General features: G+C 49.9%; 1 protein-coding gene across 10 annotated transcripts in view; it reads left to right on the top strand.

Moving 5' to 3' along the window:
• SHANK3 (SH3 and multiple ankyrin repeat domains 3) overlaps positions 1-13,728 on the top strand; it is a 369,257-nt gene that overhangs the window by 128,717 nt on the left and 226,812 nt on the right. For all 10 annotated transcript variants that reach the window (XR_008732337.1, XM_055710964.1, XM_055710961.1 and 7 more), the window contains one exon: positions 3,806-4,145. Coding sequence is in view for 9 of the 10 variants with exons in the window: in XM_055710964.1 (XP_055566939.1) it covers positions 3,806-4,145 (340 nt within the window). In the remaining variant the exon portion in view is untranslated. The remainder of the gene's footprint in view (positions 1-3,805; positions 4,146-13,728) is intronic.

Here is a 13,728-nt window from a genome sequence, read left to right as displayed (position 1 = left end):
GTTTCCATCACCTATATCTCTACTCTGAGGTACTGAGGGCTTTGCTGAGTCCCAGTGAGATCTTCTGTATGTGCCAGGATAGACACCCTGGGTCCTTGGCTGCAGCTGTTTGGGTCAAGAGCTGTCAGAACATGCTTGGACACCCGAGAGTCTAGGGAACTTTTCAGTCTAAATGTCTATCAGCTGAAAGTCTGTGCTGCTGCGATAATGTTGGAAAAGCAGACTTTGTCACTCATTTCTGGCACTCGTGATTCCCTTGCCTGTAAATCCCACTTCGGCAAATGCAACAGGATGTCTGAATCCCACCTCACGTGTGGTTAAGGTGCACTGGGGGCCAAATTAAAATTACACAGATAAAGCACGTATGTCCTGTCTTTCAAGACACTGCCTTTGCAGCTCTTAATATGCTTCTGGAATCAAATAGTCTGGAAACTTTGACTTTACAACCTATTACGTGACCTGGATGCCTTCTTGTTTACTCCTGTAAACGCTATGTTACGTTGTGCTTCAGGGACTCTTACACTTGATGTTATGATAAATGGATTAGTGACTAGCAGGGCGGTCCTGGGCTGCTTTCTCCAGCCCCTCTGCTCTTCCTCTTTGATGTGAATCTGAGACAGAGGTGGTGTTTTTCTTGGTTTTTAAGCCGGATGCTATAATTTTCATGTTGGGAGGGAGCACTTTGAATGTATAAGGTTATGACTGCTCTTGTGTGGATTGTGGAAATAGGTGACCAGGTGATTTATTTGACAAGCTAAATTAAAGCACTTGCCCTGACCTATGTCAAGAATTATAAAGTACCTTCCCTTTTACCAGTGAGTCCTTGAGCAACCTGTTTGTGTCTCATTGCCCAGTAATTGGTGCTTGCTGTGAATGTCTCGCCATGAACCGTGCCAATCTTCCCTCTCCCATCCTGACCCTGACCTGTTCAACACCTCCCTGGTGTGAAGTCTGTGCTAGTCGCAGTGGGGAGAACAGGGTCTGGGACAGTTACTGCCTTTCCGTTAAGCTAAGACAACCAGCAGCAGAGGAGATCTAGCACAGACCAACAGGATCTCCTGTCTGGGGTGTTGCTTTCTTCCCTTGCAAGATAAGTATCTGCTTTTCTCTTTTCTTTCTTTCTTTTTTTTCCTTTTCTTTTGTCAGCTTGGTAAAAGCAGCTCACCAGCATGATTATTTTACAGTAAGCTTGCATAGGATCAGTTCAACATACAGTTATGGGGTTTTTTTCCCTAAGCAATTAATATCAAGAAACTAATAATTAGTTTATAAAACACACTAAGCAAGCCCAGGACAACTCTGCCTCTCTGAAGTTTTCACTGCTCCACTCTTGCTTTTCTATTACTTTCTCTCTTGTTTTTGGTTCAAGACCAATGATGCTGAGCCCAGTCACGCACAGAAGAAGAGTGATGAACTGGACCAGTAACTCAGCGTGGGTCTGGCTGTAGTTTTGGTGTTTTGAGTGGCCCTCTTTGCCTCCTCATAGTAATGGATGTGCGTGGAGGGAGTACAGTGTGGACTCTGCCTGAGCAGCTGGTGCAGAGCACAGGTGGCACCAGTCATCTGCAAAGGGCTGACTGCTGCTCCTGGCTTCTCCCAGGATGGGGGGGAAGAGCGGTGCAGGCAGAATTTTCTAGATCTTCAAATTTTTCTTGCTTAATATTTCATGTTTAGCAAAATTCACATACGGTGTGGATCCAAACTTGGCATTTCTCCAGCTGTGCCATTGCCTACTGATGGAGCATCACTGAGACCACCTCTCTGGGGCATCACTGTTCCCCAGCTTAGATACAACAGGCTCAGATTGACTCTGTTCTGGCAGAATGGCACTGAGCTTGTGTTTGGTTAACTGATGCGGTAAGCTCACAGCCTTGCTCAGGTTACAGTCGCATGATTGCTTGTTTCACCTATGGCGTTGGTCCCTGGAGGCACGCCATGGATGTACTCACTTGACCAATATGTGCCTTGGCCTTCAGTTTGGAGAGGTACTCAGGCACTGGCTGATGTGCTTTTATCGCTAGGCACCATTTGGCACTTTCACTAAAAGTAATTCTGTACTTTTTTCCAAGAACCGTGTTTCAAGTTACTGACTCAGCTTGGTTTGAAAACAGCTCTTTGAGACTAGCAAGAAACTTCCTTGTGTTTCCAGTGACTATTTCCAATTTCAAATATTTTTTACATCTGCCAGTTACCATGACATACATCCATTTAGTATTTGCTTCTGTGATTTTTTTTAAAGTGGTTTTCTACGATAAGTGATGTAGTACAAAATTAAACGTTTCCTGGAGATCTGTCATATGTCTGGATGACACGTAAACTCGGGTCAGCAGTCCTTATCAACCAAAGCTGTTCAGCATTGCCCAGACTGTGTCTCTTTCCAGCTGACATCCTCCCTTGCCTGTGGCCTCTGGGTGACCATTTTGACCTGTTTTTCCTGTTGGGATGGCCTGGATGTGGGTGCTGGCATCATGAGGCTGTGGGCAGGTGGCCGGCAGCAGGTGGCTGGGGAGCCAGGCTGAGCCACTGCGGGGAGCACAGATGCTGCTGGGCAGACATTCCTCCACCACGTGGTTGAAACTCATCGGAGAACAAATGTATCGTGTTGCTATGACAACAGGAAGATTTACAGGAGCCTGAAATTCTTGTACTTTGAACCTAAAATATTCCTCGGAAAAATACTCCGTGTGGCGGCGCAGCTCAACTGGAAGGTGTCTTCAAGGTGTTTGGTCAAGGATGACGCAGGTCTGAGGCCTCGCTCGATGTCGGGCAGTGTCCTGCCCAGAGCCCTGGCTGCTCCTGTCCTCTGTAGCCCCTTGACGGTGGCTGTTGCAGCGTGTTCAGGGCTTACATGCCTTTCTGCAAGTTGCTGGGGGAGAGGTGGCTTTGGAAGGGTGAAGCCAGGGGACTTTTGAATGCAGACGGGGTGGGAGGTCTCCTGTTAGCAGGATCACACCACTTCTGAGTGTGCCTTTGAGCAGGAGCACAGAGACCTCTGCATGCTTTACCTGTCCCTTTGCTTTTGCCACTACGTTTGCACCAGTAATGGCCAGGACATTGTCTGCTCTGGATTCCCTGCTGGACATTGCCACATGTGTCAGACAAACTTTAAACATAATAAACTTCAAGATGGAAATGGATTCATTAAACAAAATTGAGAAAAATGTCTTTCCTGACCTGAGGTCTGCAGTGCTGTGGCTCCATGGCAGAGCCCTCTTTCCCTGCAGCCATACCAGGTCCCCTGTTTCCACTCTTTCTCACTCTGCAGAGCTGCAGGTGGAGGCAGGAGTTTGCATCTTCAGGTGGTTTTGTGAGGTTCGGCTCTTGTGCATGCTTCTGAGGGTCAGATAGAGCGTTGGGCAGGGCAGGGAGTAGCTGGTATTTTTTTCTGTGCATTATATTTTCCAGGCTTGCATTTGGCACGTGCTATAGATTTAGGCCTTCTGTGCCTCTGAAACAGAAGAGTAAGCCATGGCTGGGGTTACTGCCAGTGTCAATGTCCTGTGCACGCATCGCCACCTCTGAACTAGGGTGGCAGCTGGAGGTGGGGCTGGCAGGGGTCCCACCAGTGGTCCCACACACCATCCCTGGATGCCCTTGCAGATGCTGCCTTTCCCTCTGGTGCTTCCTGGTGCAGGGAGAGGAGCTGAAAGCAGGCAGAGCTGCAGCCTCTTCTGTCCTGGCCGTTCCTGCCCTCTCGGCCCATCCCCACCTGCTTTCCCAGCCCTCCTGCTTTGCCGCCATCTTCCAGCCCGGCTTCGCGCTGTGTGCCCAGTAGCTAATGCCGCTTTCCCTGGCTCTTTTGCAGTGCCTTTCAGAGAAACCCCCAGCTACACGAAGCGGAGACGGATCCTCGGCGCCGGTGGCCTCTCGTCACCACGCATGCTGCAGCGCTCGGCCAGCGACAACAACCTGAAGGCAGAGAGCCGGGCGTCGTACTCGCCAGTACCCTCACTCCGCAGCCTGCCCCCGCAGCTGCTGGCGCAGATGCAGGAGGCGGCGGCGGGGACCGGGGCAGGGGACGGCAGCCTGGTGAGCTCCAGCAGCGCCCGCAGCGCCCACAGCCGCTCCCCGTCCCTGCAGCGGGTGCAGGAGGAGAAGGAGGCCGACCTGCCCACGCTCCGGAGGAGCAGCCGTGGCAAGGCCAGGTAAGGGGCCAGTGGGGGGAAGAGCAGGGCCACCTGGTGCCATGGCCGGTGTGTGCCTCAGAAGCCACCCAAGCCCCTGTGCCTGTGTGGGGCCGGGCACCTGTGGGATCCCGGGCGGCGGGTGGGGAGTGGGAAGGCTGGTGCAGCCCAATGAATCCCTGCGTCTCCCAGTTCATGCGGCCCAAGGAGCAGGGCTCGCCAGGGTCTGGAGCAAGCACTGAGGGTTTTTTTCCTCGATCTTCTCCCCAGCCCTCAGTCTAATCTTGCATCTCAGAAAAATGGTAAGTACATCGATGCCGCGTTGCACTTGTCGTTGCTATGACAATGAATGCATCTTGAAAACTAATACTTCGAGGTGGCACATTGCAGATAAGCCAACACCTAATGCGTCCCAGCCGACCTGTGGTTATTGCAGTTACTGGTGTTCTGCCCACCGGCCCCATCAGTAGCATTGCTCTGCCCAACCCCCTGGGCCCGGGAGCAGCTGACGGGTGCAAGGTGGCCTGACTTGTGCGTCGGGTGGTTTCTGTGGCCCATAGGCATGGGAGCAACATGGACCTTACATTCTCCTGCTGCTCCCTGTCTCTTGCTGGCCACATCAATGCGAATGTCGGCTCTGATACTGCTTGCCACTGCTAGTGCCGGCCTTTGGCTGGAAGCCAGGCATGCGCACCCATTCTGATCCAGGAGGATGGTTGTTGCTCCCCTCGGATAGCAGAGGTGCTGCTGGAGAGCCTTGGTGCCCAGGGGTCCCTTTGGTGACGACTGGTGTCAGGCTTTGCTTTCAGAAGTCCTCGTAGTGGAGAGGCAAGACCGACTGCAGCCATGGCTGATGTAGAGCAGTGCCCTCTCAGAAAGGGCTCACGAGAAACTCTGATACCGTGAGGCCAGAGCAGGAGTTTGAAGAGTGTGTGCCAGGTCCGGGTTGTAGCTGTGCTCAATGAGGACCAAGAAATGGATTTGAGTTTTGAAGAAGTAGTCTGCTTATGGCAGCTATTTACATTAACTCCTTAGCAGAAACAGCTCTGAGGCCCTTTGAGGCAATCTAAAGAATACAGGGAAAAATAAACATGTCAGTAAATAAAAAATAATGAAAATAAGTGTAAAATAGCTACTAGATGAGAAAAAATGGAACTACTCAAGTACCTGCTAGGTTTCTTAATTAATAGTTTAACTCAGGAGAAGTTGCAGGATGTTTTCTAAACAGCTCAGTGGAGACCTCTGCTCAATGTGCAACTTCAGTACAAAATGCAGCAATATTGGATGTCCCCACAGTGTGACGGGTGATAATATGGAAAACAATCTAATGCTTTGGCCAAAATCAATGATGACACCTCTTGAGTGCTGCACACCAGGCTGGGCACTTCTAGTCAGCTAGAACAGTGTGAGTTGAAGGGTTTTGCAGATGCAGTGAAAATGATCAGAAATGAGGAAAAAAAACCAGCCAAAATCTCTGCTTTGAAGAGAGATTTAGAAGAGCGGGAAGGTTACCTTAGAAACGAGATGAATAGGAGGAAATATGTTAAAAATATTGAAAACACCGAGGGCTTATCAGAGGGAAATAGGGAACCTCTACCTGATTCATGGCACGAGGAGAAAGGAGTATGCAATAAAATTATTGACAAGCACACTCAAAACCAGTACGGAACAGTGCTTTTTCTCTGCCCTGCAGTTCACTCAGGAATTCACCACTTTGGGAACTTGCTGAAGCCAGAAGCACAGTATGATTATAAAAGCATTAGGACATCGGTGGGGGTAAAAAAGAATACGGTGGGCTTTTATAATCGATAAGGCTTTGGAAGTACTCTCAAAATTACCTGGAGCACCTGACAGCACGGCAGGAGGAGGGCAGCTGGGGAAGAGTTGAGTCGCACCCAACTGGGCAGTTCCCAGTAAGGGGAGAGCAGGAGCATGGCTGGGCCTGGAGGTGCCAGGGGATTGGGGGTCTGCCATAGGCAGTGGTGCGAGGGGGCTTGCAAAAGTGGGACTCTAGTACTGCTGCAAGAGCCGGTGGTCAGCAGCTGGTGTGCTGCACTGCTGGCTCCAACCTGGGTAGCTGCTGCCGTGTCTGCTGGCTCCATGGCCACCTGTTTGCTCCCTGCCAAGTGTGGGAGAGGTGGGATACTGCCGCAGGCTTGGGCTTCTCTCTGACTTGCTGCATAGACCTCCAAAATACCTGGTGAGCCTTTGCGCCTGCGTTGAGTGGCTCTGGGCTGAAGCCAGTGGGAAGGCTGCTTGTCGTGCCATCCTTGCAGCTCAGCAAGCACCTGGTAAGGGCAGGGGAAGACAGCTGCCTCTGTCCTACTGCCAAGTGCTGCTAGAGTGAGTGTCTGCCCCGTTTTCTTCTGTCTCTTGCTTATGTGAACTTTTAAAGGGCTTCTGGAGGTGGCTTAATTATTCCTAGCCATATGCATTTTATAAAATGCATGTAAAAGTGCATTTTGCTCCATTATTTTCAGATACTTGTATATTTTTGCAGGGATAGGAGAATTATGAAGTTCATTACACTGAGTCTGGGGCAAGTGAAAGTCATGTGCATGCAGCCTGCGTGTTCAGAGGCTGGTACACACTGGCAAATTCAGAGCCATCAGGATTGCAAAGAGGTAGGGCCCCCTGCTTGGCCCCCTGCCCTGGCCAGGGAGGCTCCCAGTGAGGCCAGGGAAGGCTGGCAGCTCTGCCAGCCCTTCCCATAGCTGCCCCTGCATCACTGCCACCCTGTGATGGCCAGGGGTGCTGGGTGGGTGCTGCTCTCCGAGTTGCATGGGCTGATGTTCTTTTGAATTGCACAGATGTGTTCACACACTGTTGCTGTTCAGCAGGAAGCTGACTGCTAGCAAGTGCTTAGAGTAGCTAATTAATAGTGGTGTTTTGTTTGACCCCATATTTCTTTCACATGTTATTTGGCCTTATTGGTCTCCCGGTTGGTTCCCAGGGTGTTTGAGTTGCTTTAACAAAGCTTTTATTTACTCTGGGGCTGGGGAAGAGTGGTGCAGTGATCCCTATCTCATCTGAGTACTCAGTTCCCAGGGATGTTTTATTTTCAAAAAAGAAAGGCTTTGCTTTGTGGTAAGTGACAAGGCATCCATAAACATGCAGAGTCCTCTCACATCTTCCCTGAAAAGTCTTGCAGAAAAATTGATTCTGGGTCAGATTCTTATTAGAGTAAATAGCAAGAAAATTTAGTGTCTGCAGTGATGCCCCAAAATTCTTTATTCTGGGAGCAAAAGCTCCCAGCAAAATTCTGATTGTTTTGCAAATATATTCAGGATGGCAAAGAGAATTTAAATGAAAACTAGTTTAGCATTAGTGTTTCATTTTTTCCAGGAATGGTGTGCAGAAGCACCTCACACGCTTGTGGGCTGGCCGGCAGTAGCCTCAGCGCTAATGTTCAGCTCTGCTAACAGCAGGAGCAGTTAATTAGCCATGTTGCTTTCACAACTTCAGCTATGCCAGTGGTTCTGGTGGCTGAGTCCTCTCATGGGCTGCAGCTCTCCAACCTCCATGGAGGCTGAGCAGAGGTCCCGAGTAGCTGGGGGAGGCTGAGCGTGGGAGCACAAGTCTGACCCTGGAGCAGGGGTGGTGGGTGCGAGACTGGGGTGGACCATCCCCATGGTGAGGGATGGACTGTGGCTAGGAGACCCTCTTGAGTGGGACAGGCAGGGCTGCAAGGAGCCTGCAGCAAAGGACCTGGGTGATGCTGGAGGTTAATCCACCCTGGCAAAGCTTGGGTGAGCCTTGCATGGGGTGTCCCCGGTTGCCTTTTGGTGGTCAGCTGCCTTTATGCTAATAACCTGCTCCTGGGAGCAAGGTCTGGGGGTGGCTGTTGCTGATGTAGTTGGCTCTGAACACCCCGGCTGTGTTGTGGATCATCAGGGGTTCCAGGAGGACCAGATGGAAGAGTCTAACCCACAGACCTCTGGCATTGCTCATCCTGCCTGTTCTTGGGAAACCCTGGTGAAGGACATGCCCCAGTGATTTCCTTGCTCCTTCCTGCCTCTGTCCTTGCCACTAGGAAGTTTTCTAATGTCTGATCCCAGTATTTCTTCCTCTGGTTTGTTATGTCATGTTTACTCTGCATAGGTATGGTGAAGAGCTTGCTCGCTTCCCCCTCGCAGCAGTCCTGTGCATACTGAAGCCTGCTTGGCATGTTTGCCTCGGTGTCATCTCTTCTGTCAACTGTTAGCCCCCACTGCCTTGCCCTTCCCAAAGGGCCATCTTCGCCAAGCTCTCGCCGTGGCTTCTCTCCAGGCTCCCACTGTCCCACTCCTTCCCAGCAGTGTGGTGCCCAGAGCAGGCACACAGCAACAGAGGAGTGTGGTAGCAAAATTACGTTGCATGTTTTTCAGGCTGTAGTTTTGATAGCTCATCATATTGCGTTTTATGAAATGGTGTGATGCGTGACTCACATTCAGCATGTGATAGCCTCCACGTTTTTTCCCCCTCAAAACCCACTACATAACCAGTGTTTCCCTATCTGAATCCTTGTGCAGTTGTTGATTCCTGCATATATTTAGTACCTTCAGTTCATCAGGATCCATTTAAACCCTGATCCTGTTCTCTGGAGTATTTTGCAGCCCCTTTGTACTGCCTGTAGGTTTGGCAAGGATCTCCTCCGATCCATTGTTCGCTTTGCTAAAGGAGCCGCTGACCCAGCTCAGCCCCTTGCACAGCCCCTGGGTACCTCCCGGCTGTGGTGGGGAGGTGGGAGGGTTGCTCTCCCACCCTGTGCTCGGGTGGTCTCGGGGCAGCTGCGGGGCTGCAGGGAGCCCAGCAAAGGCCAAGGTGTGCAGCTGCTGCTCAGCAGCCAGCTCCTCTCACTGTCTGTCCTTGACAAATCCTTTCTGACTGTTGCCACATTGCTTCCTTCTAGGCAAGTACATACACTTTGGCTTGTTATTTGTTCCAGTGTTTTTTCCCAAGAAGTGAAGTCACTGTATGTCTTTAGCTTTTCTTTTTCCCCTTTCTGACCATTTGCTATTTTCCACTCTTTCGGACACAGACTTTAACATGAGTCTTCAAAGACGACCTTAGGTGTTCTTAGATTGCTTTAATCTGTTCTTAAACTTCCTTCCAGATGTGTAGTCAGGCACACCCAAATATTCTTAATTAATTCCTGCTTCTGGTTTCCCAGTAGGATCTTAACTCTCTGCCTCTGAAATCTCACAGTTGATCTCTCATTTAAAGACAAATATTAAGCACATTGGTCTTTTTAGTTGAAAAAGACCATTGAAAGCTTTCCCTCTCTGCAGTTAGCCAAAGGAATACCAACAATTACCAGCAATTCCTGGGATCTTTTTCTTGCTGTCAGTACATTTACAGAATGGATACATGCTTCTCTCCAGGGTGGCATTTCCTCTCATGCTTGTGCTGTCCACATATTTGCTTCTGTTGGCTTGTGCTTTTCCTTCACATCTGTCCATAGCAATCATTCCTGTTTTCCAGTTCATGTAGTGTGTTTGAAGTCAATGATTGTCTTATGATTTAGCTGGCTTCTTACTTAACTGCTTGTGCATCCTCCATGTTGGGATAGGTCTGAGATCTGTTTTCCTTTGCCTTCCCCATCACGGGATCATGTAATAGCCTGATTTAAAAGGGACCTCTGGAGGCAATCTGTCCCACCCTGGGCTGACCTTGCATGAAACCTTGCCTCTAGTATTCAAGAACATATAGAAATTGACCTCAAAATGTACTTCTCATGTTTTGCTGGTCTTTCTTGCTTTCTTCCTAAGAAGTGCCAAACACTTACCATTTCATGATCATCCCTGCCAACATTATCAAAGCACTAGAAGAGCTTCTGTGGCTGTTTGCTGCACCTTCTCTATAAAAATTAAATTATCAGAAATATGGTCCAAGAACTTGCTGGACGGTCAGTGTCCTGATCCTTCCCCAGAAGATCTCTGGATGAATGCATTTGATTATCATCCCTAAGTCCCATAAGCTAGCATCACAGGGTCATAGCGTAAGACACTGCGCTGGATCAGAATGGATAGCTGCCAAGGCTGGTATCTTGGCTCATGCTGGCCCCAGCACATGCCTAAAGAGCAGGACACGTGCTGAGGAAACCAGGGATTATCCTCCCCACTCTCTGAAATACCTGCTCCTTTGGTTCCATCCATGAGCATCTCTGCAATAGGGAATGTGAATTGCTGGTGCGTGGCTGGCTGGTAGAGTCCTGTTTAGACAGATACTCTCCATAAAAACTGCACTGAGCTCAGTGCTCTTCAGCTGCAAGTAAATACAGAGAGCATCCTTTTCTAGTGTCTCCCCTGAAGATTCTTGGCACTTTGCCACCTTGAACAAACATCCATCTTCTGAAATTGCTAAAACTGCAGCTATTGCATCAACTGGAACCTGGGGACTTTATTTCTAATATTCTTGACCTCTCCTTGGGGGGTTTAATAGAATAAATGCCTTTTCCCAATCTCTCTTTTTTATTATTACTTTTAACAATATTAACCGATTCACTATTCCCAAGCCCTTTTATTTCTCAACAATGTGAATGAGATCTTTGCCCTAAGTACGAAGTCACTGGTTTATTTATTTATTTATTAAAAGCCTTAGATTATTTGTTTTATCTTCCTGGCTTTTGAAAGGGTTAGATCCATTTGATTTGTTCTACCTGCATCAGGGATTTGAGAAGAAATTGCCACAATTTGTTTCATTCTCTGCTCTGTGCCTCTGTTTTCAGCTTGGCATCGGCTGTTGATTTGAGTCTCCTCTGCATCTCGGCTGTAGCCTCAGTCCCTCTATAGCAGCGCCTCAAAAATAAATCCTGGGGGGGGGGGGGGGGGGGGGGGGGGGGGGGGGCGGTGAGGGAACCTTGAAGGTGAGTGATGCAAGGGCCACCCACTTCTCTGGATGCTTCCGGGGTCACCACGCTGCTTACGGTCCTTCTGCAGTCCAGCTGACAGCGGCGCAGCAATGCCAGTGCCATGCCCAGCGCTTTGGGTATCAGGTTTTGGTTTAGGGTGGTACAGTGAAGAGCAGGAGATCTCTTGCTCCTAAGTGTGGTATCGTGGTCCAAGACAACTCCACAAGTGAGCAACAGTGCCTGGCAGGCTCTGAGACCTGCCTTGTTCCCAGGGCTTGCCTGGCAGTCTCAGGATCACTGTCTTGCTGGACCCTCGTCCTTGTCCCCCAGGACTATGTCCCTGTCTGGGGGGCCTGTGCCTACCCTTGCCCCGGGCTCCCAGCTCCCTGGCCCTTGCAGGGTGGCTGCTCCTGGCAGGGCCTCGCTGCAGAGCCGGTGTGCACCCCGCTGCCATCTATCCGCTGCAGGAGGGATCCGTGCTTTGGCAGAACATCTTCTCAGGACCATCTCACCTTAAACATGCGAGTAACCACCCACACCACAAATCATCTGAGATGTGCTGCTCCCCTTCGTGCACACCAAAACACGCTTGAAGTAACTAGGACAAATGCCTTTGAAGTTTTGATAAACCAAAAGGGGATCTGAGCAATATTCAAGTGAGATTACCTCCCTGCCAGGTGTGTTTGTCTCTGTAATAGCTTTTTCTGTTTGCCTCAAAGTTCCCATAAGAATATATGCTGCCAATTCGGGATACCAGTGAAGCTTCAGGAATATTTATTTTAGTGAAATTAAAGTGGGACTGGATCAGATGACTGGAGATGCCCAGCTTGGAGCTTTCCTTTGCTGGGGTGCAGGTGCCAGCCCTGTCCCCAGGACTGAAGGGCCACCCCTCGTGATGGTAGTCCCAGCTTTTGGCCAGGGCATTCTTACCAATTACGCACAGAAAGGTGCAGAGGTTCAGAGAGCGCACAATGCATACGGTTCTTATGATAAATATAACTCACCACTCGAGTAAATAGCAGAGCATTTTGACAGGCTTGCGTGTGTTCTCCTGATTAAAACATTTGATTTTGTGTCTGATAACTGTACTGCAGGATTTCTGAAGTGTGGCAGAGTTTGCAGGATGCTCCTGGAGAGCTGTTTTTTTCAGGGTGAACTGGAACACCTGGCAGTGGAGGAAGGTCCTGCCTCGATGGTAGAGTGAGGAGACGTGACAGGCTAGCATTAAATCTGATCTGGCATATGGAAGAGGAGATTAGATGCGGGATGATTGAGGCAGTGTTTGGGAAGGTTTGGTGGAGTCTGGGGAGTTGAAATTTGAATGGGTGACGTGATTTGGAGCTGCTGTGAAGACAAACCCCGAAGCCTGGGGGCGTAGGAATGGGAGGGCTGCCAGAGCCTGGTGGTGGGGTGGCTCTTTGGTGGGGAAGGGCTTAGCGGTGAGAGCCCTGTGGTTGTCCATCCCAGGCCAGGAGCTCTAGGGGGTGGCTTGGACACCATCGGTGATCCCCTGGGGACTGCTGCCTCCAGAGTGCATTGAAGGGGGGATGCACTGCCTGTGCACAGAAATAGTGGTTGTTCAGAAAACGTGGAGTAGTGAATGACGACAGCTTTGTTGGGCTCAGCATCCTGAGGAAGGAGTGACACTGAAAACGCTTGCTGTGCCAACTTCAGAAGGAGAGCTTCAGAAAGGTAACAGAAATTCATCAGGAAGGCCTGAAAAATTAAAAACAGTTAACGACAACCATAAGGGCAATATGGGAAGCACTGGGTGATCCAGGCAGAGCTGCACAAGGTAGGACCTTTGGAAGAGGAGATCATCAATAAGGCCACAGAGCTGGTCTAGGAGACTGTCCGAGGGTAAAGGGGCCACTGGGAATGGGGATCTGGGTTTGGGGGAGGCATCATGAGCCGCCAAGAGCAAAGCGAAGCTGTCTTCCAGGGGAGGAATTTGCCTGGGTGCTGGTGGTATCTGGCATCTTTGGCCAAGGTGAGGTCCTAGTGCAAGAGGCAGTACAGTGCCTCAAAGGAGAATTCCTTTCCTGCCCTCTCCCCCTGAGCTCCCAGGGCAAACAGGGGTTTGGGATGAGAAACCGTGTCACCCTGGGCAGAGCACTGTGATGGCAAGTGTCGACAGGTTTATACGACATACTTACGTTTAGCAGGTGCTGGCTGCACAGGGGTAGAAAGGTTTAAACTGTAATGGGATTTTTTTAGCAGGGGATTTCAGTTTCACCAGTCCAAAACACTAAAACTTTATATATAAATGTTACGATGAACTTCACCTAAGAGAAAAGAAATTACCCACATTAAAAATGACTGCTGCAATGACAATATAGCAAAACTGCTGTTGTTTAAGTCCAGCTGACAGCCTTCTGGGGCAGCATGCCAGTCCCTACTTTTACCCAAGCTGGAGGCTGCTCTTGGTGTTTGCTCCTGACTCCTGCCCTGCAGTGGGCTTGCTGGGAGGCAGAGCCACTGCCCCCAGGGCTGGCAGGCAGCAGGCAGCCTGTGACTGGGCAGCAGTTCCCTGTGTCTTCCAGAATCCTGATTCAGGACAGCCTGGGGCTCTGGGGCCCCTGCAAAGCCTCCAGAGCTGGTCTTGGTGGCTCCCTCACTCCTCATCTTTGCATTGCTGGTCCCCAGCTTAGTTATTTTGTACTAGAAGAAACTGTGAGACTTCGAAGGGCGATGGAGTTTGTTGATAAATACAGGCAGTGTGTACTGCAAGGAGGAAATTCAGACAGCTTCTATATTTTGTTGGATTTTAAA

Source organism: Falco cherrug, chromosome 5, assembly GCF_023634085.1.
Source record: "Falco cherrug isolate bFalChe1 chromosome 5, bFalChe1.pri, whole genome shotgun sequence".
NCBI lineage: Eukaryota > Metazoa > Chordata > Aves > Falconiformes > Falconidae > Falco > Falco cherrug.
Note: the sequence above shows the minus strand (reverse complement) of the source record. Positions and strands in the feature narration are given on the sequence as shown.